The sequence below is a fragment of the Hyla sarda genome, chromosome 12 (genome assembly GCF_029499605.1).
Source record: "Hyla sarda isolate aHylSar1 chromosome 12, aHylSar1.hap1, whole genome shotgun sequence".
Lineage (NCBI taxonomy): Eukaryota > Metazoa > Chordata > Amphibia > Anura > Hylidae > Hyla > Hyla sarda.
The window spans coordinates 48,850,967-48,878,932 of record NC_079200.1 but is presented as its reverse complement, the minus strand read 5'-3'; the positions used below and the strand labels follow the sequence as shown (position 1 = coordinate 48,878,932).

The following is a 27,966-nucleotide window of genomic DNA, read 5'->3' as shown; positions in this document are numbered from 1 at the left end:
TACAATAGACAAACAGTATAAAGGGATAGAACTGTGACAAATAATGATAAATCTCCCCCTTAGTGTCCATGGCTGAGGAAAAATAAATAAAATCTGAAAAATATATATAAAATAAATAATCAATAGCTGTTATCAATAAAGCTACTAAACTAAAACATTAGGGTAACTAACTAACTTGAGAATCCATAGAAAGATGGTCGTGCTAGCGTACACTATAATAATAATAGTAACAATTATATAACCAATAAATTACACAATTTATTACAAATTGATGATTTAAAAATAAAAAAAATCACCTCTAGCAGATATTGGCTGCCGTAAGCCGTTCTGGGAGAGTGGGATACTGAGAGCAATGCCGATGGTATTGCACAGTAACCACCTGGCCATTCCGCCCTTGTGTTGCCGTGACCCCGCCTCCGCGTGACGTCACGAAACGTTCTGCGCATGCTACAGGAGAGGTCTGGAGGAGGAGCATGTCCGTCCTACACTGTGCAGTGATATCGCTTGCATCAGGGCCGGTTTTAGGCTTAGCGTGGCCCTGGGCAAAATCAAAAGTGGGGCCACTAAAGTCATAATAGTGCACTAACCAGATTTGCAAATTTTTGGTCACTTCAAATACCATAAAAAAATATCTAAAAAGCAATTGAAAAGTCCCATCAAAACAAAAATGGTACCGATAAAAACTACAAATCACAGTGCAAAAAATTACCCTCATACATCCCCATATACAGAAAAATAAAAGTTATAGGTATCAGAATAGTAAAATTTTGTATTTTTGTATAGTTCCCCCACATTAGGTTGGCAGCATAGTTCCCCCACATTAGGATGGCAGCATAGTTCCCCAACATTAGGTTGAAGTTCCCCCACGTTAGGTTGCCAGTATACTGGTTTACTTTATTTTTATGTGTGCTTGAACATTACTGTTGCAGCGTGTGCTCCGGTCCCCGTCCCCGGACCTGAGCTTCCGCCCCCTCGGCCTTCTGCCCCTGGATCCCGGCATCTCCCGGTCAGTCACACTGACCGGGAGCCCGGGTTCCCTTGTGTCGGGGACGCGGCTGCCGTGACGGCTGGCTCCCAGTTCCACTTACCTGACTTCCCGCTCCTTGCGGGGTCCATCTCTGCCGCGCGCGCCGCCTTCAGTAAATTTAAAGGGCCAGTGCACCGGTAATTGGTGCGCTGGTTCCTCACTTCCCCTGCCTTCCCAATAAAAGGCACCTGCCCCTTCCTACCTTTGCCGGATCTTTGTGCCCTAGTGCCTCTGAGAAAGCATTCCTATTGTGTTTATTGCCTTGCCTGTTGCCGAACCCGTTGCCAGCCTACTCGCCTGTGAACCCTTGCCGCCTGCCCTGACTTCTGCTACGTCCGACCAAGCTCCTGCCTGCTCCCTGTGTACCACGCCATATCAGCTGCCAGAGAGGTTGAGTTGCTACTGGAGGATACGACCTGGTGGTTACCGCCGCAGCAAGACCATCCCTTGCGGCGGGCTCTGGTGAAAACCAGTAACCACTTAGAACCGGTCCTCTGGTACAACCCGCGCCATCGCCTCTCTGGTCCAGAGGATCCACTACCAGTCCTGCCGGTTTGTGACAATTACTTTTGCCATATTTTGTTATACTTAAGAAAAAGAAAAAAAAAAAGGAAGAAAAAAACTCAAAAAGTTAAGTTCTTTAATTTCACCTAAAGACACAGAAAACTATACAAGGAATGAACATAAACGGTGTCACGTTTATGTCAATAACTTATAATGCAGATGAACAGAGGAAACGTGCAGTTAGCGCCCGTCCAGTGCTTTGTCCCGCGCTATGATGGACTCGTCAAATTTGATCATCAGGGTGGTTCCTTTGTGCCAATGAGCCATCACTTTTGCCGGAAAGCCGCTGCAGGTCATCAGGGTTTCCACAGTGCTGGCTGTGAAGGAAGCACAGTTCAATGTGGTGTTCTACTTGGGGACGGAGATGTAGGAGTTGATCAGCGGGTCCTTCTCGATGTTGTAGTAGGTTTTCTCGTCGTCGTACGTCTGCTCCTGCTTGTCGGCTTCCTTACCGAACAGAGCCTTCTAGGCCAACACCTTGATGAAGAGGAGGGCGCTGATAACCTTGGTCTCCCATTTACCGTTCTTTTCTCTCATCACCAGCTTGTCCAGGATGCGACATTTCACTTGTAGGCCCAACTCAGAGAGTTTAGCTGGCGCTCGGAGATGGAATAGACGTGTTTTTGTCAGTACTGGAACGCGAACGCACTAAAGCTCACTTCTGTCTTGGGCTGGGCCAGAGAACGTTCTGGAATAGTAGGCTTCCCTTGGCTGAAGCGCAAATCCATGACCTGAGGGAGAGATACAATGTTTTAAAGGTGACTGTCCAATATGCTTAGTTCTAACAGAATTTACAATAGACTAGGGCAGTGTTTCCCATTCAGTGTGCCTCCAGCTGTTGCAAAACTACAACTCCCAGAATGCCCGGACAGCCGAAGGCTGCTGGACGTTGTAGTTTTGCAACAGCTGGAGGAACAGTAATGGGAAACCCTGCAATAGATTGTGGCTTGACTGGCGGCTGCCGTGAGACTTTTTACAGGGCTCCTGTTGAAGGACAGATCTCCTGCTCCCGTACAGCGAGTGGTACTTTACATGTACAGAATAAGCAGTGATGCAAAAGCATCGCCGCTCACCTCCAGGCCACCAGGGCTAGGATAAGATATTTTTTGTATACCCCATGAATGTATGAAGATAGGAGCCCCCTCTTATACATCCCCAATATGTATATAGAAGCCCCTTTCTCTTGTACACCCCCATATGGTGTCATGAACGTACATTGGATTTTTTTCGCAGCCCTTTGCTTCCAGCAGTTGTTGGCTGCACATCCCCTATCGCACAGGGGAATGTGGAGCTGAGAAACAATGGTTTTTCAAACTGTGAAAAAGAAATGGTCAGCTAATGAACAATCGAGTGAACATTTTCCGGCTGATTGCTCACCCTATTAGGCTTTGTTCGCACGGCGGGATATCCGCAATTTTGCACTCATTTTGTTTCCGTCAGAATTATGGTGGAATTTTGTCGGAAATCTGTGTTGTCAATTCTGCTTATTAAAGATTATTAGAATTGGGGTTACAGTGGTCCCTCAACATACGATGGCAATCCTTTCCAAAAGAACCATCCTTTGTTGAAACCATTGTATGTTGAGGGATCCGTGCAATGTAAAGTATAGCAAGCTGTACTCACCTGTCCCCGCCGCTCCGGACTCGTCACCGCTGCCCTGGATGTCGCCCTCCATCGCTGTTGCAGCATTCCGTGGTGTCCCCGACGCTCTGGACGTCTCTGCTTCCCCGGGATCCTCGCTCTCCGCTCTCCATCGCCGTCACTACGCACGCACGCCGCTCCTATTGGATGACAGGACAGCGTGCGCGCAAAGTGATGACGACGATGGAGAGCGCCGGCGATGGAGGGGATAGTGAAGATGACACTCCGGAGCCCCGAGGATAGGTAGGAGACCATCACCGGAGCACACGGGGCACCGTAAATGGCTATCCGGCAGCAGATGAAGCAGTCAGTGCTGCCGGATAGCTGTTTATGCGATGGCCCCGACATGCAAAAGCATCATATGTTGATGCTGCCCTCAACATGCGATGGCCTCTGAGAGGCCATCGCATGTTGAAATTATCGTATGTCGGGGCCATCGTAGGTCGGGGGGGTCACTGTATTTAGTTTAGAAAAAAGAAGGCTTAGGGGCGACCTAATAACTATGTATAAATATACAAGGGGACCGTACAGAGATCTCTCCCATGATCTATTTATACCCAGGACTGTATCTATAACAAGGGGGCATCTGCTACGTTTAGAGGAAAGAAGGTTTCTACACCAGCACAGACGGGGGTTCTTTACTGTAAGAGCAGCGAGACTGTGGAATTCTCTCCTGGAGGAGGTGGTCATGGTGAAAAAAAGAGTTCAAAAGGGGTCTGGATGCATTTTTGGAAAGTAATAACATTACAGGTTATGGATACTAGATTTATAGGGACAGAACGTTGATCCAGATATTTATTCTGATGCCATATCTGGAGTCGGGAAGGAATTTTTACCTCTAGTATGAGTTTTTTTTTCCTTCCTTTGGATCAACTCAGTAGGGACTCATTAGGGTTATAGATTGAACTTGATGGACTCAGGTATTTTTTTAACCTTATGAACTATGTTACTATGCTGAAATTCAAAGCCCCATTGAGTTCAATGGGATTCTGCCATGGAATTCTGCAAAATGGGACAGCAGAAGTAAATGGGCAGTAAATTTCAGCTGAATTTACAGTGGAATTCTTCAGCAGAATTCCGAAAGGAAATTTCACCATGCGAACATAGCCTCACACAGATCAATATAGGCCTGTTTGGCCAATTATAGCCTTTTGTAATTAGGTCCCTACCCTGGGCTTTGTTCTGTATTCTACCTACTCTCTGTCATTGCTTCTCTGTATATGGTGCAATCAAGTTTGGATCATGATAGGGGTTGCAGACTGGGTAACAAAAAAAAAAAAAAAAAAGCAGTACTCATCTCACTGATCCACTGCAGTTTCAACAATCTCTGAGTGTCCGCTGATCTTCACTTTCTGATCAAGTTTCAACACAAGTAAATGCACGTTCACCCCACTAGTGACTGAGGTGGGCCCCTGCAGCCAGTGGGTATTACCTTCTGTTAAAATGGGTAGTACAGCAACAATTGGGGATTTTGAGGTAAGTGCTTTTATTTTTATTTTAAAGGGGTACTCCACTGAAGGTTTTTTTTTTTTTTAAATCAATTGGTGCCAGAAAGTTAAACAGATTTGTAAATTACTTCTGTTTAAAAATCTTGAAGCTTTCAGTACTTATCGCCTGGTGTATGCTCCACAGGAAGTTCTTTTCTTTTTGAATTTCTTTTCTGTCTGGCCACTGTCTGGCTCTCTGTGGACACCTCTGTCCATGTCAGGTACTGTCCAGAGCAGGAGATATTTGCTATGTGGATTTGTTCCTACTCTGGACAGTTCCTAAAATGGACAGAGGTGTCAGCAGAGAGCACTGTGGTCAGACAATAAGGAAATTCAAAAAGAAAAAACTTCCTGTGGAGAATACAGCAGCTGATAAGTACTGGAAGAATTAAGGTTTTCAAATTGAAGTCATTTACAAACCAGTTTAACTTTCCGGCACCAGTTGATTAAAAAAAACAATGTTTTCCATTGGAGTACCCCTTTAACCTGTTGGGGACTAAGGGCGTAAAAGTATGCCCTTGCTCCCTAGTACTTAAGGACCAAGGGCGTACCTGAACTCCCTTGGGTATTCCGTTTACTGCCACACGATTTAATTTTCTACACTGACATGCTGGTGTTGCCCCATACTTTTCATTTTAATAAGAGATAAAAGGGAAAAAAGACACCCAAAATTTGTAATGCAATTTCTCCCGAGTTCGGAAATACCCCATATGTGGATGTAAAGTGTTCTGCGGGCGAACTACAGGGCTCAGGAGTTAGAGCGAACCATGTACATTTGAGGCCTAAACTAGTGATTTGCAGAGGGGTGGCTGCTGGTTACAAGAAAAGAAACACCCATATGTGACCCCATTTTAAAAACTACACCCCTCATGGATCATGACAAGGGGTATAGTGAGCCTTAACACCCCACAGGTGTTTGAAAAATATTCATTAAAGTTGGAAATGAAAATTAAAAAAATAAATGTCACTAAAATGCTGGTGTTACCCCAAAGCTTTCATTTTCACGAGGGGTAATAGTAAAAAAGCCCCCCAAAATTTGTAAAACCATACCCAATATGTGGATATAAAGTGCTCTGCGTTTGCACTACAGAGTTCAGAAGGGAAGGAGAGCAATTGAACTTTAGGAGAGAGAATTTGGCTGGAATTGAAGGCTACGTGCGTTTACAAAGCCCCCATGGTGCTAGAACAGTGCCCCCCCCCCACATGTGACCCCCATTTCGGAAACTACACCCCTCACAGAATTTAAGAAGGGGTGCAGTGAGTATTTACACCCCACTGGTGTCTGAAAGATTTTTGGAACAGTGGTCCGTGAAAATGAAACGCCAGTGGGGTGTAAAAGCTCACTGCCACCTTGTTAAGTCTGTGAGGGGTGTAGTTTTTGCCCCATGTACTGTGCCACTATGTCCCCACCAGATATGCCATTGTTCTCCCATAAACTGTACCATTATGTCCCCATGTACTGTGCCACTTTGTCCCCATAAACTGTGCCACTATGCCCCCATGAGATGTGCCATTGTGGCTCCATGACCTGTATCACTATGCCCCCATGTACTGTGCCACTATGCCCCTTATACTGTGCCATTATGCCCCCATGTACTGTGCCACTCTGACCCATATGTACTGTGCCACTATGCCCCCATGAACTGCACCACTATGCCCCCATGAACTGTGCCAATATGCCCCCAATGTACTATGCCACTATGCCCCCATGTACTGTGCCACTATGCCCCCATGAACTGCACCACTATGCCCCCATGAACTGCACCACTATGCCCCCATGTACTGTGCCACTATGTCCCCATTTACTGTGCCACTATTCCCCCATGTACTGTGCCACTATTTCCCCATGTACTGTGCCACTATTCCCCCATAAACTTTGTCACTATGACCCCCTAAAACTGTGCCACTATGTTCCCATCCACTGAGCCACTATGCCCCCATGAACTGTGCAGCTATGCCCCCATGTACTGTGCCACTATGCCCCCATTTACTGTGCCACTATTCCCCCATGTATTGTGCCCCTATTCCCCCACGTGCCACTATGCCCCCATGAACTGCACCACTATGCCCCCATGAACTGTGCAACTATGCCCCCATGTACTGTGCCACTATGCCCCCATTTACTGTGCCACTATTCCCCCATGTACTGTGCCACTATTCCCCCACATACTGTGCCACTATTCCCCCATAAACTGTGCCACTATTACCCCCTAAAACTATGCCACTATGTTCCCATACACTACGCCACTATGCCCCCATGAAGTGTGCAATAGTGTTGAGCGGCATAGGCCATATTCGAATTCGCGAATATTCGCGAATATATGGACGAACATTCGTCATATATTCGCGAATATTCGCATATTCGTAATATTTTCGTTTTATTTTCGCATATGCGAACATTCGCGTGTGCGAAAATTACCATATGCGAAAATTTGCATATACAAAAATTAGCATAAGCAACAATTCGCATATGCGAATAATAGCATATGCAAATGTTCGCATATGCGAAAATTCGCACACCAATCTCACTGTTACGCCGAGCGCTCCGGGTCCCCGCTCCTCCCCGGAGCGCTCGCTTCACTCTCCCCGCGGCAGCGCTCCGGTCACGTCCTCTGACCCGGGGCGCTGCGATTCCGCTGCCAGCCGGGATGCGATTCGCGATGCGGGTAGCGCCCGCTCGCGATGCGCACCCCGGCTCCCCTACCTGACTCGCTCTCCGTCTGTTCTGTCCCGGCGCGCGCGGCCCCGCTCCCTAGGGCGCGCGCGCGCCGGGTCTCTGCGATTTAAAGGGCCACTGCGCCGCTGATTGGCGCAGTGGTTCCAATTAGTGTGTTCACCTGTGCACTTCCCTATATCACCTCACTTCCCCTGCACTCCCTTGCCGGATCTTGTTGCCTTAGTGCCAGTGAAAGCGTTCCTTGTGTGTTCCTTGCCTGTGTTTCCAGACCTTCTGCCGTTGCCCCTGACTACGATCCTTGCTGCCTGCCCCGACCTTCTGCTACGTCCGACCTTGCTTTTGCCTACTCCCTTGTACCGCGCCTATCTTCAGCAGCCAGAGAGGTGAGCCGTTGCTAGTGGATACGACCTGGTCACTACCGCCGCAGCAAGACCATCCCGCTTTGCGGCGGGCTCTGGTGAAAACCAGTAGTGGCTTAGAACCGGTCCACTAGCACGGTCCACGCCAATCCCTCTCTGGCACAGAGGATCCACTACCTGCCAGCCGGCATCGTGACAGTAGATCCGGCCATGGATCCCGCTGAAGTTCCTCTGCCAGTTGTCGCTGACCTCACCACGGTGGTCGCCCAGCAGTCACAACAGATAGCGCAACAAGGCCAACAGCTGTCTCAACTGACCATTATGCTACAACAGTTACTACCACAGCTTCAGCAGTCATCTACTCCGCCAGCTCCTGCACCTCCTCCGCAGCGAGTGGCCGCTCCTGGGATACGCTTATCCTTGCCGGATAAATTTGATGGGGACTCTAAGTTTTGCCGTGGCTTTCTTTCCCAATGTTCCCTGCATCTGGAGATGATGTCGGACCTGTTTCCCACTGAAAGGTCTAAGGTGGCTTTCGTAGTCAGCCTTCTGTCCGGAAAAGCCCTGTCATGGGCCACACCGCTCTGGGACCGCAATGACCCCGTCACTGCCTCTGTACACTCCTTCTTCTCGGAAGTCCGAAGTGTCTTTGAGGAACCTGCCCGAGCCTCTTCTGCTGAGACTGCCCTGTTGAACCTGGTCCAGGGTAATTCTTCCGTTGGCGAGTATGCCGTACAATTCCGTACTCTTGCTTCAGAATTGTCCTGGAATAATGAGGCCCTCTGCGCGACCTTCAAAAAAGGCCTATCCAGCAACATTAAAGATGTTCTGGCCGCACGAGAAATTCCTGCTAATCTACATGAACTTATTCACCTAGCCACTCGCATTGACATGCGTTTTTCCGAAAGGCGTCAGGAACTCCGCCAAGATATGGACTCTGTTCGCACGAGGCGTTTCTTCTCCTCGGCTCCTCTCTCCTCTGGTCCCCTGCAATCTGTTCCTGTGCCTCCCGCCGTGGAGACTATGCAGGTCGACCGGTCTCGCCTGACACCTCAAGAGAGGACACGACGCCGTATGGAGAACCTCTGCCTGTACTGTGCTAGTACCGAACACTTCCTGAGAGATTGTCCTATCCGTCCTCCCCGCCTGGAAAGACGTACGCTGACTCCGCACAAAGGTGAGACAGTCCTTGATGTCTACTCTGCTTCTCCACGTCTTACTGTGCCTGTGCGGATGTCTGCCTCTGCCTTCTCCTTCTCTACAGTGGCCTTCTTGGACTCTGGATCTGCAGGAAATTTTATTTTGGCCTCTCTCGTCAACAGGTTCAACATCCCGGTGACCAGTCTCGCCAGACCCCTCTACATCAATTGTGTAAATAATGAAAGATTGGACTGTACCATACGTTTCCGCACGGAGCCCCTTCTTATGAGCATCGGATCTCATCATGAGAGGATTGAACTTTTGGTCCTCCCCAATTGCACCTCGGAAATTCTCCTTGGTCCTTTCAAAATTTTGTGTCAAATTAATCCTGTCTCTTATAAACTTCTTCTTCCTCCCTCTCTTCGTATCCCTAATGCCTTTCACGTCTCTCTTCTCAAACCACTCATCCTCAACCGTTTTTCTCCCAAATCTGTTCCTCCCACTCCTGTTTCCGGCTCCTCGGACATCTTCTCGGTCAAAGAAATTTTAGCTGCCAAAAAGGTCAGAGGGAAAAAATTTTTTTTAGTGGACTGGGAGGGTTGTGGTCCTGAAGAGAGATCCTGGGAACCTGAGGACAACATCCTAGACAAAAGTCTGCTCCTCAGGTTCTCAGGCTCTAAGAAGAGGGGGAGACCCAAGGGGGGGGGTACTGTTACGCCGAGCGCTCCGGGTCCCCGCTCCTCCCCGGAGCGCTCGCTTCACTCTCCCCGCGGCAGCGCTCCGGTCACGTCCTCTGACCCGGGGCGCTGCGATTCCGCTGCCAGCCGGGATGCGATTCGCGATGCGGGTAGCGCCCGCTCGCGATGCGCACCCCGGCTCCCCTACCTGACTCGCTCTCCGTCTGTTCTGTCCCGGCGCGCGCGGCCCCGCTCCCTAGGGCGCGCGCGCGCCGGGTCTCTGCGATTTAAAGGGCCACTGCGCCGCTGATTGGCGCAGTGGTTCCAATTAGTGTGTTCACCTGTGCACTTCCCTATATCACCTCACTTCCCCTGCACTCCCTTGCCGGATCTTGTTGCCTTAGTGCCAGTGAAAGCGTTCCTTGTGTGTTCCTTGCCTGTGTTTCCAGACCTTCTGCCGTTGCCCCTGACTACGATCCTTGCTGCCTGCCCCGACCTTCTGCTACGTCCGACCTTGCTTTTGCCTACTCCCTTGTACCGCGCCTATCTTCAGCAGCCAGAGAGGTGAGCCGTTGCTAGTGGATACGACCTGGTCACTACCGCCGCAGCAAGACCATCCCGCTTTGCGGCGGGCTCTGGTGAAAACCAGTAGTGGCTTAGAACCGGTCCACTAGCACGGTCCACGCCAATCCCTCTCTGGCACAGAGGATCCACTACCTGCCAGCCGGCATCGTGACACTCACACAGTAGTACTAGAGCCTTCTTTACACCACACAAGCTGGAAGCAGAGAGGGGTGATCACTGTGATGTGTACTGTGAAAAAAAATAAAATAAAATAGAACAATATTCGGAATTACGAATATATAGCGCTATATTCGCGAATATTCGCGAATAAAATTCGCATTGCGAATATTCGCGAGCAACACTAGTGTGCAACTATTTCCCCACAATATATGCCATTGTGCCACTATGCCTCCATGAACTGTGCCACTATGCCCCCATGTACTGTTCCACTATGCCCCTATGTACTGTGCCACTATGCCCCTATGAACTGCACCACTATGCCCCATGAACTGCACCACTATGCCCCCATGAACTGTGCCACTATGCCCCCATTTACTGTGCCACTATGCCCCTATGAACTGCACCACTATGCCCCATGAACTGCACCACTATGCCCCCATGAACTGTGCCATTATGCCCCCATGTACTGTGCCACTATGCCCCCATGTACTGTTCCACTATGCCCCATGTACTGTGCCACTATGCCCCATGTACTGTGCCACTATTCCCCCATAATTGGTGCCACTTTGACCCCCCCTAAAACTGTGCCACTATGCCCCCATAAGATGTGCCTTTGTGCCCCTATGAACTGTACCACTATGTCCCCATGTACTGTGCCACTATGCCCCTATGAACTGTGCCCCTATGCCCGCATGTACTGTGCCACTATATCCCCATATATTGTGCCACCATGGCCCCATGAAATATGCAACTATGCCTCTATGACCTGTACCACAATGCCCCCTATGACCTGTGCCCCTATGCCCCATGTACTGTGCCACTATGCCCCTATGAACTGTGCAGTTAAATCATCATGCCGTCTGTATAACAAAAGAAGCGCTGGGCCGCCGGGCAGGGAACAGAGTGTCTTGATGACACCGATACAAGTGAATGAGGGGAGAGCTGGCTAGCGGTCTGGATGTTTGGTAGTCGCAGTCTGGATCTGGACCACGATCCGCCAGTTGGGTACCACTGCTATACATTATATCTGGTGCTGAGTGTGCAGCAGATTTACAGGAATAGTTGTAATAGGAACACATTGCTAATTAAACTTACATAGAAAACTGTGAGTGTTTTATCTACTATATACAGTACTAGCTGAATACCCGGTGTTGCCCGGTTTTTCCTTCCTAATCCTTGTTGGGGAGGAAAATAAACAAAGGAGGAAGCTTTTGACTTCATATTCTGTCCTCATATATTGTTGTCATATCCCAACCCCATATCCTGTCCTCATATCCTGACCTCCTATCCCATCATCATATCCCAACCTCATATCTCGTCCTCATATCCCGACCTCCTATCCCGAACTCTTATCCCAACCTCCTATCCCATCCTCCTATCCCGACCTCCTATCCCGACCTCCTATCTCAACCTCCTATCCTAACCTCCTATCCCGTTCTCCTATCCCAACCTCCTTTCTCAACCTCCCATCCCGACCTCCTATCCCGACCTCCTATCCTGTCCTCCTATCCCGTCCTCCTATCTTGACCTCCTATCTCGACCTCCCATCCCATCCTCCTATCTCGACCTCCTATCCCGACCTCCTATCCTGACCTCCTATCTCGACCTCCTATCTCGACCTCCTATCCCGACCTCCTATCCCGACCTCCTATCCCATCCTCCTATCTCAACTCCCTATCCCGTCCTCCTTTCTCCACCTCTTATCCCGACCTCCTATTCCGACCTCTTATCTCAACCTCCTATCCTGTCTTCCTATCTAGACCTCCTATCCCGAACTCCTAACTCGTCCTCCTATCCCGTCCTCCTATCTTGACCTCCTATCTTGACCTCCTATCTCGACCTCCCATCCGTCCTCATATTCCGACCTGTAATATGTGTACCAGGTATTGAAATATCTCCAGCCCTACAGAAGTTATGAGAGAACATAAATTTCCCATTGATTTGACTGGGACTTTAAACAAAACCCCTGACCCTCACAAATGGGGGTAGTTAAGGGTTAAATTAACTATCCTATATTTTAAGTGGACATATAAGTAACATGTGACCAAGTATTATCAAAATATCTCCAGCCGTTTGGAAGTTATGCAGTAACATATATTTCCCATAGACTTGTATAGGACTTTAAACATAAACCCCACCCCTGGCAAATGGGGGTAAGTAAGGGTTAAATCACCTATCCTATGTTTGTTGTTGACATATAAGTAACATGTGTGCCAAGTTTCATGTTAATATCTTTAGCCGTTTGGAAGTTTTTGTGGAACATACATACATACACACACACACACACACACACACACGTTGAGTTTTATATAAATAGATTACTATACAGAGATTTATATACAGTATACTGACTATACTACCACTGTGCCAATATATACCACTTCTAGTTCCACCAACTACCCCCCCCCCATGAATTATTATTGTCTTTGTTCACTTTAGACCATGACCAGGGGTATGTGACCTATACCAGGACACTAGGGGCATCTCCAGCCTTTACCAATGGAGGTGCCCAATGTCCTTGACACCTTGAGCTTGTATCCCAAGGAACATAATAGTTGCCTGAACCCATATAGTTCACCATTTGTTTCCTAACTGTGGACCTCCTGATATTGCAAAACTACAACTCCCAACAAGCCTTGCTGGGAGTTGTAATTTTGCAACATCTAGAGGTCCATAGTTTGGAGACCACTGTGGTCCATCATAAGGTCCTTTAAACTGCAGAGGGTACCAACCAAACTAAGGCAAACTCTAGATGTCTTTTATGATGCTCACATCACATTGTATAAGGTAGAGCAAGTTTATAGGTCCACTGCCTGGCATGTGCCACCTGAGGTCCATGGCCGATGACATCACCTGCACACGGCCAACTGCTGTTTACTTTCTGCTGGCGACCGACGTGACTGGACCGAGGTCTACAGGCTGAAGGAGAACTGCGGAGATGGCGTCTACTGGACATGGAGAAGATGGAGAGGAGGTGAAGAGGAAGAGAGAAGACAAGAGGAAGGAGGAAGAAGAAGGTGAAGATGGAGTCAAGAGGAGGAGAGGAGATGACGATGGAGGATCAGAGGATGAGGAGCCAACACCTGGGATGGTGTCCACTGGACATGGAGAAGATGGCGAGGAGGAGAAGAGGAAGAGGGAAGAGGAAGGCGAGGATGGAGTCAAGAGAAGGAGAGGAGACGACAATGGAGGATCGGAGGATGAGGAGCCAACACCTGGGATGGCGTCCACTGGACATGGAGAAGATGGCGAGGAGGAGAAAAGGAAGAGCAGAGGCAAGAGGAAGAGGGAAGAGGAAGGCGAGGAAGGAGTCAAGAGGAGGAGAGGAGACGGCGATGGAGGATCAGAGGATGAGGAGCCAACACCTGGGATGGCGTCCACTGGACATGGAGAAGATGGCGAGGAGAAGAGGAAGAGTGAAGGCAAGAGGAAGAGGGAAGAGGAAGGCGAGGATGGAGTCAAGAGGAGGAGAGGAGACGGCGATGGAGGATCAGAGGATGAGGAGCCAACACCTGGGAGCAGCCAAGGAACATTGGGCACCTACCCCAGACTAACGGTCAGCAGCTACCATCTTCACCAGCTCCTGGGTAGGGGCAACTTTGGCAAAGTAAGTTCTAGCTCTATCTTGTTTTCTGTTATTATCCATTTCAGGCTGGATATGTGTTGTAGGGGGAGATTGGGGGAGGGGGGGGGGTGCAGTGTTGTTGTTAGGTGGTTTTGCTGGTACTTGTAGTCCCACAATGTATATTTTCCTGATGGCTTTAGTTTTTATGCAGACCTATAAAAGACTCCCTGAAGGGCCTACACTTGGGACTAGGTGTGAACGGATCCCTTGGGGCGCGTCCATGTACTGTGTTCTGGTAGATGGTAGATGGAAGTCGGGGTGCCCAAGATGGTAGAAAACCAGACGCAGGGAGAAGAGGAGAAGATACAATGGGGTCTTTACTTCTGGAGCAGGGTGTAAATGGTACATACATGGGGAGATTTATTGAGACCTGTGCAGAGGAAGAGCAGTGTAGTTGCCCATAGCAACCACTTTCAAAAGGCCTCTGAAAAATGAAAGAAGCCATCTGGTTGCTATGGGAACTGCACTGCTCTTCCTCTACACAGGTCTTTATAATGGGCACGGGAATACGCAATAATATAAAGTTGATTTATAAAAGTGCATATGTGCTAATATTATATCGCTTGTAATGAATAATAAAATCTCTTCACATGTAATGTCTATAGGACTCATATAAACCCAATAATAAAGTGCAAGTGCAACAAAAGAGTTCCCCTATGGCAGGGGTCTGCAACCTTTAAGACAAAAAGAGCCACTTGGACCCGTTTCCGAAGAAAAAAAAAACTGGGAGCCGCAAAACCCCCCTCCCCTCTGATGCCCTGGTTGGGATACACTGGCATACACACACAAAAGGGACTACAACTCCCAGCATGTGTTATTCAGGAGTCTTCAGTCTGTGGTATAACACCAGCATGCTGCCTCTGTAGTCTACTGGGAGTTGTAGTTCACCAACACCTCTATTGTATCTTAGTAGTCTCCTGGGAGTTATAGTTCACCAACACCTCTATTGTATCTCAGTAGTCTCCTGGGAGTTGTAGTTCACCAACACCTCTATTGTATCTTAGTAGTCTCCTGGGAGTTGTAGCTCACCAACACCTCTATTGTATCTCAGTAGCCTTCTGGGAGTTGTAGTTCACCAACACCTCTATTGTATCTCAGTAGTCTCCTGGGAGTTGTAGTTCACCAACACCTCTATTGTATCTCAGTAGTCTCCTGGGAGTTGTAGTTCACCAACACCTCTATTGTATCTCAATAGCCTCCTGGGAGTTGTAGTTCACCAACACCTCTATTGTATCTGAGTAGTCTCCTGGAAGTTGTAGTTCACCAACATCTCTATTGTATCTTAGTAGTCTCCTGGGAGTTGTAGTTCACCAACACCTCTATTGTATCTCAGTAGTCTCCTGGGAGTTGTAGTTCACCAACACCTCTATTGTATCTCAGTAGTCTCCTGGGAGTTGTAGTTCACCAACACCTCTATTGTATCTCAGTAGTCTCCTGGGAGTTGTAGTTCACCAACACCTCTATTGTATCTTAGTAGTCTCCTGGGAGTTGTAGTTCACCAACACCTCTATTATGTCAGTAATCTCCAGGGAGTTGCAGTTCATACACCAGTGTTTCCCAACCAGGGTGCCTCCAGATGTTGCAAAACTACTACTACCACCAGCATTCCCTGGTTGGGAAACACTGGCATACACACACATAAGAGGGACTACAACTCCCAGCATGTGTTATTCAGCAGTTCCTGTCCCCCCATCATTCCCAGTATGATATTTATTCCCCTGCAGTCTTTACATCCCCAGCCTGTGTAATATGTCTCCTCACACATAGAAATCTTCCCCAGCCCCTGCAGTGCAGTATGTCTCCTCTCCCCTCACCAGCTCTGTGTTTCCCCTGTGCAAACATGAAACCTCCCCATGAAAACTTAGGTCCTGTGTGTACAGAGCTGGGGGAGGGGAGGAGCTTTTCCCCTGTGAAAACATGAAACCTCCCTGTGAAAAATGAGGTCCTGTGTGTACAGAGAAGGGGGAGGGAGGAGCTGTGTCCGTCCCCGCTCTCCCACTGTCTCCTTGTATTATGCAGAGCTGCGCTCTCGCGCTCTCAATCCTCCGTGAGGGGGCGTGGCTTCATTATCTGCAGCCTTGCGGTGAAAAAATCAAACCCATGGCTCTGCCCTCGATCCTCTCCACTGTAGCTTCGGAAAACTTGCCCCTCCCTTTTTCACCTCACACCGGGTTGCCGACCCCTGCCCTATGGGATTACGGTTCTCTATTCATTATTGTCTATTTTTGCCATATATCACTGTATGCTCTGTTGTATTTGCTTTTTTTTGCACATTTTCTTTCTTTTCTGCATTACTTGGAGGTCAGATGGTACTTATTACATATATTTTGCCTTTGTTTTCCCTGCCCCTGGTTGAACCCTTTTGTAGTCCAATGAAATTGAGCTAACTGGCCTGGATATTCCTGGGGGTAGACTGAGGAAAACCTGTAGGATCCCAACACCATTTACTTTGTATGGCCCCTCCCCACACCACTTACTTTATATGGCCCCTCCCCACACCACTTACTTTACATGGCCCATCCCCACACCACTTACTTTATATGGCCCCTCCCCACACCACTTACTTTATATGGCCCCTCCCCACACCCCTTACTTTATATGACCTATCCCCACACCACTTACTTTATATGACCTATCCCCACACCACTTACTTTATATGGCCCAAAAATAGGACTGGGACCAAAAATAGGCCCGCATTTTAAAATAAGCAGCCCATTTTTATGGTGGACGTAAGACTGCTGGGACCCCAACCAATCCCCTCGGTTCAAGTGGCTCTCCAGCTGTTGCTAAGCTGTAACTCCCATCATGTCTGAAGAGACTCAGGAATTAAGGAAGTTGCTGTTTTGAAACAGCTGGAGAGCCACAGAATGGGGCACAGTGTCACTCATCATCACTGTGGAACTTACAAGTGACTTCAGCTGATGGGACAGTCAGGAGAATACAATATGATATCAGTGACCTGAGTGATGTCTTCTCTGTTGTCTTTCCTTTCCTTCTTTATCTGGTCCAGACGCCAGGAATTCCTCCAGCTCCATCTTCTCTGCAGAGTCTGACGCCCGGACATCATTGGCTCCTCACATTGTCAGCAGATCTCTGTATAAAGACAATGGGGGAGATTTATCAAAACCTGTGCAGAGGAAGAGTGGTGCAGTTGCCCATGGCAACCAATCAGCCTGCTTCTTTCATTTTTAAAGAGGCCTGTGAAAAATGAAAGAAGTGATTTGATTGGTTGCTATGGGCAACTGCACGACTTTTCCTCTACACAGGTTTTGATAAATCTCCCCCAATATTCATTATAACACATTATAATTCTGTCAAATACCGTGCAACCTGAATATAAAACTGCCACGCACTGTACCCTCTAAAGATATTATTGCCACACACTGTACCCACTGAATATAATACTGCTTACCACTGTACCCTCTAAATATATTATTGGAACACACTGTACCCCCTGAATATAATATTGCCACACACTGTACCCCCTGAACATAATACTGTCTACCACTGCACCCTCTAAATATATTATTGCAACACACTGTACCCCTGAATATAATAATGCCTACCACTGTACCCTCTAAATATATTATTGCAACACACTGTACCCCCTGAATGTAATACTGCCACACACTGTACCCCCTGAATATAATACTGCCTACCACTGTACCCTCTAAATATATTATTGCAACACACTGTGCCCCCTGAATATAATACTGTTACAACCTGTACCCCTGAATATAATACTGCCACACACTGTACCCTCTAAATATATTATTGCCACACACTGTACCCCCTGAATATAATACTGCCTACCACTGTACCCTCTAAATATATTATTGCAACACACTGTACCCCCTGAATATAATACTGCCTACCACTGCACCCTCTAAATATATTATTGTAACACACTGTACCCCCTGAATATAATACTGCCATACACTGTACCCTCTGAATATATTAGTGCAACACACTGTGGCCCCTGAATATAATACTGCTATACACTGTACCCTCAAAATATATTATTGCAACACACTGTGCCCCCTGAATATAATACTGTTACAACCTGTACCCCTGAATATAATATTGCCACAAACTGTACCCTCTAAATATATTATTGGAACACACTGCACCCCCTGAATATAATACTGCCACACACTGTACCCCCTGAATATAATACTGCCTACCACTGTACCATCTAAATATATTATTGCAACACACTGTGCCCCTGAATATAATAATTCCTACCACTGTACCCTCTAAATATATTATTGCAACCCACTGTACCCCCTGAATATAATACTGCCACACACTGTACCCTCTGAATATAATACTGCCACAAACTGTACCCTCTAAATATATTATTGCCACACACTCTACCCCCAGAATATAATACTGCCATACACTGTACCCCCTGAATATATTACTGCCATGCACTGTACCCTCTAAATATATTATTGCCACATACTGTAGCCCCCTTAATATAATACTGCCAAATACTGTACCTCCTGAATAGAATACTGCCACACAATGTACCCTCTAAATTTATTAATGCCACACACTGTACCCCCTGAATATAATACTGCCACACACTGTACCCTCTGAATATAATACTGCCTACCACTGTACCCTCTAAATATATTACTGCAACACACTGTACCCCCTGAATATAATACTGCCTACCACTGTACCCTCTAAATATATTAATGCAACACACTGTACCCCCTGAATATAATACTGTTACAACCTGTACCCCTGAATATAATACTGCCACACACTGTACCCTCTAAATATATTATTGCCACACACTGTACCCCCTGAATATAATACTGCCTACCACTGTACCCTCTAAATATATTATTGCCCCACACTGTACCCCCTGAATATAATACTGCCTACCACTGTACCCTCTAAATATATTATTGCAACACACTGTGCTCCCTGAATATAATACTGCCATACACTGTACCCTCAAAATACTTTATTGCAACACACTTTGCCCCCTGAATATAATACTGTTTCAACCTGTACCCCTTAATATAATACTGCCACAAACTGTACCCTCTAAATATATTATTTCCACACACTGTACCCTCCAAATATATTATTGCCACACACTCTACCCCCAGAATATAATACTGCCATACACTGTACCCCCTGAATATATTACTGCCATGCACTGTACCCTCTAAATATATTATTGCTACATACTGTAGCCCCCTTAATATAATACTGCCATACACTGTACCTCCTGAATAGAATACTGCCACACACTGTACCCTCTAAATATATTAATGCCACACACTGTACCCCTGAATATAATACTGCCACACACTGTACCCGCTGAATATAACACTGCCATACACTGTACCCCATGAATATAATACTGCCATGCACTGTACCCTCTAAATATATTATTGCCACATACTGTACCCCCTTAATATAATACTGCCATACACTGTACCTCCTGAATAGAATACAGCCACACACTGTACCCTCTAAATATATTAATGCCACACACTGTACCCCTGAATATAATACTGCCACACACTGTACCCTCTAAATATATTAATGCCACACACTGTACATCTGAACATTATACTGCCACACATTGTACCCTCTGAAAATAATGCTGCCACACACTGTACCCCCTGCATATAATACAGCCACACACTGTACCCTCTGAATATAATACTGCCACACACTGTACCCTCTGAATATAATACTGCCACACACTGTACCCTGTGAATATAATACTGCCACACACTGTACCTCCTGAACATAAAACTGCCGCACACTGTACCCTCTGAAAATAATACTGCCCCACACTTTACCCCCCGAATATAATACTGTACCTCCTGAATAGAATACTGCCACACAATGTACCATCTAAATATATTAATGCCACACACTGTACCCCTGAATATAATACTGCCACACACTGTACCCCTGAATATAATGCTGCCGCATACTGTACCCCCTGAATTTAATACTGCCACACACTGTATGTCTGAATATAATACTGCCACACATTGTACCCTCTGAAAATAATGCTGCCACACACTGTACCCCCTGCATATATAACAGCCACACACTTTCCCCTCTGAATATAATACTGCCGCACACTCTACCCACTGAATATAATACTGCCACACACTGTACCCTCTGAATATAATACTGCCACACACTGTACCTCCTGAATATAATACTGACGCACACTGTACCCTGTGAATATAATACTGCCACACACTGTACCCTCTGAATCTAATACTGCCGCACACTGTACCCTCTGAAAATAATACTGCCCCACACTTTACCCCCCGAATATAAAACTGCCATACACCGCAAACCCTTCATCAACCCCCCCCACCCCATGCTTGGTTAGCTAATCAACCCAATGCCCTCTCTGCCACATCCTCGCTATTCTCATCACCCCATACACCCCACCCATCCTTGGCTCTTCACCCCCGCACTCCATATTATTCCCCCTCATCCTCAGTCTCATCATTGCAACCCTCCCCCCGCACCTCATCCTCAGACTCCTCATCATCATCATTGCACACCCCCCACACCCCATCCTCAGTCTCCTCATCATTCCACCCTCCTCCTCATCATCATCATTGCACCCCCCACACCCCATCCTCAGTCTTCTCATCATTCCACCCTCCTCCTCCTCATCATTGCCCCCCCCACACCCCATCCTCAGTCTCCTCATCATTCCACCCTCTTCCTCCTCATCATCATTGCACCCCCCCCAGCATCCCCTCCTCCTCATCATCGCATTCCCCCCACCCCATCCTCAGTTTACTGATCATTGCACTCCCCCCAGCTTCCCCTCCTCCTCCTCATTATCATTGCATCCCCCAAACACCCCATCCTCAGTCTCCTCATCATTGCAACCCCCCCAACACCCCATCCTCAGTTTCCTCATCATTGCAACCCCCCCAACACCCCATCCTCAGTCTCCTCATCATTGCAACACCCCAACACCCCATCCTCAGTCTCCTTATCGTTCCACCCTCCTCCTCCTCATCATCATTGCACCCCCCCAGCATCCCCTCCTCCTCATCATCGCATTCCCCCCCACCCCATCCTCAGTCTCCTCATCATTGCACGCCCCCTAGCTTCCCCTCCTCCTCCTCATTATCATTGCATCCCCCCCAACACCCCATCCTCAGTCTCCTCATCATTGCAACCGTCCCCCCCAGCACACCCCTCCACCTCATCATCATTGCAAACCCCCCTCCCCCTGGGTCCCGGTCCTCATTCTCCTGCTCATCAATATTACATCACCCCAGCATCCGAACCTCGATCTCCATACCTTCCTAGAGATTCGCGGTGCTGCAGTGTGAGGATAAGGGAAGGCTGCTGCTCATGTCACGCATTGCAGGGGTCAGAGGCTGTGACGCGTCAGAGGCTTGGTGCAGACGCGCGGTGCTCGTCTACTCCCATAAGCCCCTGTCCTTTCCATGCAACCCAGAAATTATTTTTAAAGAGCCCGCGCCTTTGCTGGTGATAGTGCTGGCAGCGGTGGGCCCAAGCCGCGCCTGAGGTCCCGGCCTGTTGCTGCAGCATGTAGCATAGTGTAGTGGCAGGGGGACCGCTCCTCAGTGGCCTTTTTGGCGGCCAGCTGGGCCTATTTTACTATAGGGGCCTGGAGCTGCAGCTCCATCAGTCCCTATGTTATTCCGGCCCTGCCCCACACCACTTACTTTATATGACCTATCCCCACACCACTTACTTTATATGGCCCATCCCCACACCACTTACTTTATATGACCGATGTCCACACCACTTACTTACATGGCCCACATGTGATACATCAAGGTGCATCCAGATGAAGTATCCTCATTGAATTTTGTTCCCTTCAATGCTGCTCTTTTACTCTTTTAGGTATCCATACATGGACCTCTATAGCTTCATTACAATCTTACAGAAACCTACTTGGATCAGGAGATGAGAACCACACTGATCCCAACCAACTCAAAGACATGTCTATTCATTTTTCAAATTATTAATAGAGTTTGGAGATAAAGTAAGTGAACCCCCTGGAATTCCCTCTATTTGTGCATTAAAGGGGTACTCCGCTACTAGACGTCTTATCTCCTATCCAAAGGATAGGGGATAAGATGTCTGATCGCGGGAGTCCCGCTGCTGAGGCTCCCTGCAATCTTCTCGCAGCAGTGGTCTTGACGTCACGCTATGCCCCCTCCATTCATGTCTATGGGAGGGGGGATTGTCGACTGACACACCCCCTCCCATAGACATGAATTGAGGGGCCATAACGTGACATCACAAGGGGACATGGCAGTGACGTCACGATCACGGGCTCCGGCTCTGAGCGTTCTGAACAAAATGTCCCTTTAACTACTAATAAGATTTGTTCCCCAAAAATGTAAGTGAATTCTTCTGATTCAGAACAAATTACTTGTTATACCTCCGGGATGTTGTCCTGTGACTGACCATGTCCGGCTCTCCTCCTTTTGGATCATCTGTGAACAGATGTTGGAATTCTGTGTTCATATGGATCCATATGTCCTGATCCTGGCACAAGTATCTTTACTTGGAGAACTTGACCCGCTGTATTTGTAGGGATACATCCCCCATTGGTGCTTCTGGATGACGCATTCTCATCCTCTTTCTCAATGAGGATACTATTTTTCTTTCTGGATCCATCATTTCTGTAGGGATTTCTGCCCATTTTTGAGACTATTTATCATGTTGGACCCAAGAATTCCATGGTAATAATTTCATACATTTTTTGGACCATTGTTTATATTGATGGGATCCCCTTCTTTTGCCTTTTCTACTTTCCCTATTTCACAGGGACTGTAACACTAATCTGGTAATCTTTGTCCATTGAAGAAAACTGCAGTACCACAAAGTGGACTATTCTGCACAGGAATATTCATATATTGAGTGAATTTTTGAAAAATTTGATTCGGTTGATTTGCCGAATTTACTTGCAGCGAATCTGTATAAAAAAATGGCTATTTCTGGCCTACAGAGAGCCTCAAAAGGGGTGTAGAACACTTTGCCTTACAGTAACACGCATAGGGTGTGTGCTGGGTTAGTGAAATAATACTGTTATTCAGTATGACATGCAGATTAGAGGCGTCACTATTAGAATCACTGTCACATCAATAGCCTGAGAGTGTGGAGATGGAAGTGGTGTGCCCTGTCCAAGTTGCTGTTGTGGCCCACCTTCTCTTCCACAAAATTGTGCAGGACTGGTACTGCCTTCTTCGCAAAGAAATGACTGCTTGGGACTCTTCACCTCGGCTCAGCACAAGCCATCAGTTTTTTGAAAGGTGCCGAGTCCACCACTTGAAAAGGGAGGGACTGCAGCACCAGCAACTTGAACAGGAGCACATTCAGCTTCTGCGCCATTGGATTGGAGTGGGAGCATAATGTTGTCTCTTGGACATGGCTTCGCCAATGGATTGCTGGCGGAATGACTGTGTTGAAGTAGGAAGAGCAGGAGCATCTGGAGCGACATAAGATAGGTATAACACACAGCTCCCTTTGGCTGAGGTGGTGGAGCCTTGGCTGGCTGAAACAAGGAGCGGCGTGCCACTGGATGATGCAGCAGGCTGGACCACCACATCGGAGCCACCGTTCTCCATGGCCGCTTTTTTGGTGACACAGCATGTGTGTACGCAGGGCCGTGGTGCCAACATTGGGACCCTGGCCTTGCTTCACCTTCTGCCGACACATCTTGCATATGGCCATGTAAACCTCCTCCGGATGCTTGATGAAAAACTGCCACACCGTCGAGTAGCTGATTTTCCCACCAACAGTCCCCACTGATTGACTGGTGCTGCCGCCGACTCCAGGAACCCCTGTTCCACTACCTCCCGAGAAGGTAGGCTGTCGCCTCTGTTCCATTTTCCAAGCCTCAATTCATAGATTGTTTATCTTATGTAATAAATATAAAATCTACTGTTATATATCTGCATTATAGACAGGTGCAGAGGGAATATACCTGATATTCATTTGGTCGCTTCCCCCTTTACGCATGCGCACGGGTCTTTTTCTGCCAATTAAATTGGTGAATGTTCATATCAATAGGGATGTACGTGTAATTGGCAAACTCCAACCTATTGCCTTTATATATTACATATCCTTATTTTTATTTATTTTGCCTATGTAAGGAAGCCTGAACATGTGCACCAATACATACCACTTTTGTACTTATTGTGCCCCAGCCAATTATTGCGCAAACGCATAAATGATTCCAAGTGCTGTCTGAACGTGCGTGTAATATCTTTGCAACTTTCGTATCTACTGCTTCTGTACGCCTGAATGGCAGGTTTGATACCACATCTCCACTATTAGCTGAATTTCTTTTGATTTCATCACATCGGCATCACCATTACGCACTGAATGCCCCTTGATGTCATCACACTGACCGGCGCCATCTTGCGAAGAGGATTCCGCCAGGGTTCCGCCACCAAACCTGCCAGGTATCTTATTGGCGAGCAATATGTGGAATATCACTTTATTTAATCTCCATAGAGCATCCAATAGCAAACATATAAAGACGGTAGCTTAGTTGTCCTAAGCTGATGGTCTCTGGGTGCTATACAGCAGACCCAACACTTAGTCCCCCCCACCCTTCCATCTATATCAGTTTTTCTCAAGCACGGTTCTCAAGACCCCCCCAACAGGTCATGTATTCATGATTTCTTTAGTCTTTCACAGGTGATATGACTATGGTGATGTCTTATTTACTGATCATAATTATATCACCTGTGAAAGACTAAGGAAATCCTGAAAACTTGACCTGTTGGGGGCTCTTGAGGACCGCGCTTGAGAGACACTGATCAATATCAACTTTTTGATGTCTTCTAATGAACCTCTTCTGTTTGTTTTCCTTTAGGTGGTCCTGGCATCAGTCCCTGGTCAAGACACCTACATGGCCATAAAAATCGTCAACAAAAAAGAGGACAACAAGGATACCATCAAGAGAGAGCTGCGGATACTCCTGGCGGCCCGAGACTGTCCGTTTCTATGCCACCTCTACGCCGCACATCAGTCTTTGGAGCATGCCTACTTCATCACAGAATATCTGTCTGGCGGCAGTCTGGAGGATTTGATCAGGGTGTGCGGCTATCTGGACATCGACAACATAAGGTTCTACGCAGCAGAGATGGTATGTGGGCTCCAGTTCCTCCATGGACAGAACATCGTCCACAGAGACCTCAAGCCGGAGAACATCATGTTGGATGCAGAAGGCCACATCCGCATCATTGACCTGGGCCTGGCACAAGATGGAGTCACCGCCTCCAGTAGGATCGATGGAGTGACAGGAACATTCTACTACATGGCCCCGGAGGTGCTTCTCGGGAAGGAGTATTGTACAGCAGTTGACTGGTGGAGCCTCGGGATTGTGTTGTGCAGGATGGCAACAGGACGCTTCCCATTTTACATTGGCCACAGCAAGCAGAAGGTTTTCAGAGCCATCACCAGAAAGGAGCCGAAATTTCCACCCGGGCTGGATGCTGCTATTGAACATCTCATCACTCAACTGCTACGCAAGAATCCGGACAAGCGCCTGGGGGTGCAAAGAAACATCCGGACGCATCCATTCTTTTCCACCATTGGCTGGGAGGAGCTGGAGGAGAAGAGAGCAGAGCCACCATGGAAGCCGTATAAGACAGTTCTGCGAAATCACCATCTGCAGTGGCCAGAGGACACAGAGACCCCCCATCATGAGACCGGATTCAATTATACGTCACCAAGCTGGGCCCGGTAAGATCCTCCTACTATAAACAGGCCTTAAAGGGGTATTCCAGGCAAAAACATCTTATCCCCTATCGAAAGGATAGGGGATAAGATGTCTGATCGTGGGTGGGCTTGCCGCTGGGACCCCCCACGATCTTCCTGCAGCAGCCCGCATTTTATACGTAGCTGAGCCGCATTCTATACGTAGCTTCCGAGACCGGGACGTGACACCACACCCCCTCCATTCATTTCTATGGGAGGGGACGTAAGGACCACAACGGCCCCCTCCCATAGACATGAATGGAGGGGGCGTGGCGTGACGTCACGTCCCCGTCTTGGAAGCGTTTTTCAAAACTGCAGACGCAGCTACGCATAGAATGTGGGCTGCTGCAGGGAGATCGCGGCCCCCCCTCCCCCCCCCCGCAATCAGACATCTTATCCCCTATCCTTTGGATAGGGGATAAGATGTTATTGCCCGGAATACCCCTTTAAGAACACATGTAGAGGTGCCAAAACCACACAACAATTTAACCCCACCAGGTTAACAAAACCTATTTTAATCCATGTGTTCACTATAAAACATAACTTTTATTAAATGTAACTAATATTATGAACCGGTGAGAAAACACACACACTTAAAAACACAACCCTATTTGCGTCTGTAACTGCATAGTCCACATGTGTTGCACTGGGAACCACATTTAGGAATCTGAGGAATAGGTAATAGCTAAGTATTTTACCCTAAATTTGTAGTAACCAGTGGAGAAAGAAATATACCACTACTATTGTGCCACTCTCAAAAGGAGGATGTATATTTGGGGTTATCAACCCTGGATATACATCCTCCTTTTGAGAGTGGCACAAAAGTAGTGTTATATTTCTCTCTCCACTGGTTACCACAAATTTAGCGTGCGAAATACTTACCTGTTACCTATTCCTCAGGTTCCTAACTGTGGTTCCCAGTGCAACACATGTGGACTATGCAGTTACAGTCGCAAATAGGGTTGTGTTTTCAAGTGCGTGTTTTTTCACCGGTTCATAATATTAGTTAAATTTAATAAAAGTTATGTTTTATAATGAACACATGGATTAAAAGAGGTTTTGTTAACCCCGGTGGAGTTAAATTGTTGTGCGGTAAGATCCTCCTCACATGTTCTTCACTTCTCCATAGGTGGATGAGAAGATCTGGACTCTGAGGACCCCGCAGCTACTGCCCAGAACCTCCGGTCTCTTGACCCCATGCCTCATGTCTCTGCTGCTGTTACCTTGGCTGCCCTAGAACATCATCTCCCGCCTCAACATTGACTTGGCATCCTTCAATCCCGGGCTGGTATCCAACATCACTGCAGCCCGAAGATCCTCTATGCCCCAGGAGCGGCCTGTGCTTAGATTCCATCTGGTGAGTTCAGGAACAATAGTCGCATGTTGTGGTCCTGGGATGCTGAGTGATGTCTATTATCCCTGAACTCACCCAAGCACAGGCCGGGTAAGTACCACACTCACCACAACCCACACACACCACACACACTACACGATAGGGATAGGTGCACACACATAGACACATACCACAGATAGGGGACATATATCGGCTCGATCCAGGGATTTATTCTGACAGCCATATTTGGGGTCGGGAAGGAATTTTTTCCCCTGATTTGAGGACAATTGGCTCATTCCTTACAGGGGGTTTTCGCCTTCCCCTGGATCAACATAGCCGTAAATAGGTTTAGCAAATTAATATCATGAATTACCCTATTAGTAACACAACAAATTCTAAAAAAATAATAATAATAATAATAAAAAAATAATATATATATATATATATATATATATATTATATTATCTTAAAATTGTATTTGTCCCAACCATAAAAATTAGACTAGCACACATGAATAATTAAATAAAATAATAATTTAAATTAATTTACCCCCCTACCTATCACTCAGGTTTGTTACCAGCCTTTGATCCAGGGATTTATTCTGACCGCCATATTTGGGGTCGGGAAGGAATTTCCCCCCCTGAAAATAAGGACAATTGGCTCATTCCTTACAGGGGGTTTTCGCCTTCTCCTGGATCAACATAACCGTAAATAGGTATAATATTTAGTTTATGTGTGTGTGTGTATATATATATATATATATATATATATATATATATATATATAAAAAAATCCCATGTACCTCATGGAATAAAAAGCACTTTGCACTTGATTTTGGTGTGCTGCATATTACTACGATTATATATATATATATATATATATTTTTTTTTTTTTTACATAAAAATTCCCTTTTACAAACAAAAGAT

General features: G+C 47.1%; 1 protein-coding gene and 1 pseudogene across 1 annotated transcript; one reads left to right on the top strand and one right to left on the bottom strand.

Moving 5' to 3' along the window:
- Positions 1-1,692: 1,692 nt before the first annotated feature.
- On the bottom strand, positions 1,693-14,225 carry LOC130296994 (trafficking protein particle complex subunit 5-like; annotated as a pseudogene).
- On the top strand, positions 13,185-27,459 carry LOC130296991 (protein kinase C delta type-like). Its single transcript, XM_056549118.1, has 3 exons — positions 13,185-13,923; positions 24,821-25,692; positions 26,837-27,459. The coding sequence occupies exons 1-3, from the start codon at positions 13,255-13,257 to the stop codon at positions 26,859-26,861; spliced, it is 1,566 nt and encodes a 521-aa protein (XP_056405093.1). The 5' UTR covers positions 13,185-13,254; the 3' UTR covers positions 26,862-27,459.
- The last annotated feature ends 507 nt before the right edge of the window (positions 27,460-27,966 follow it).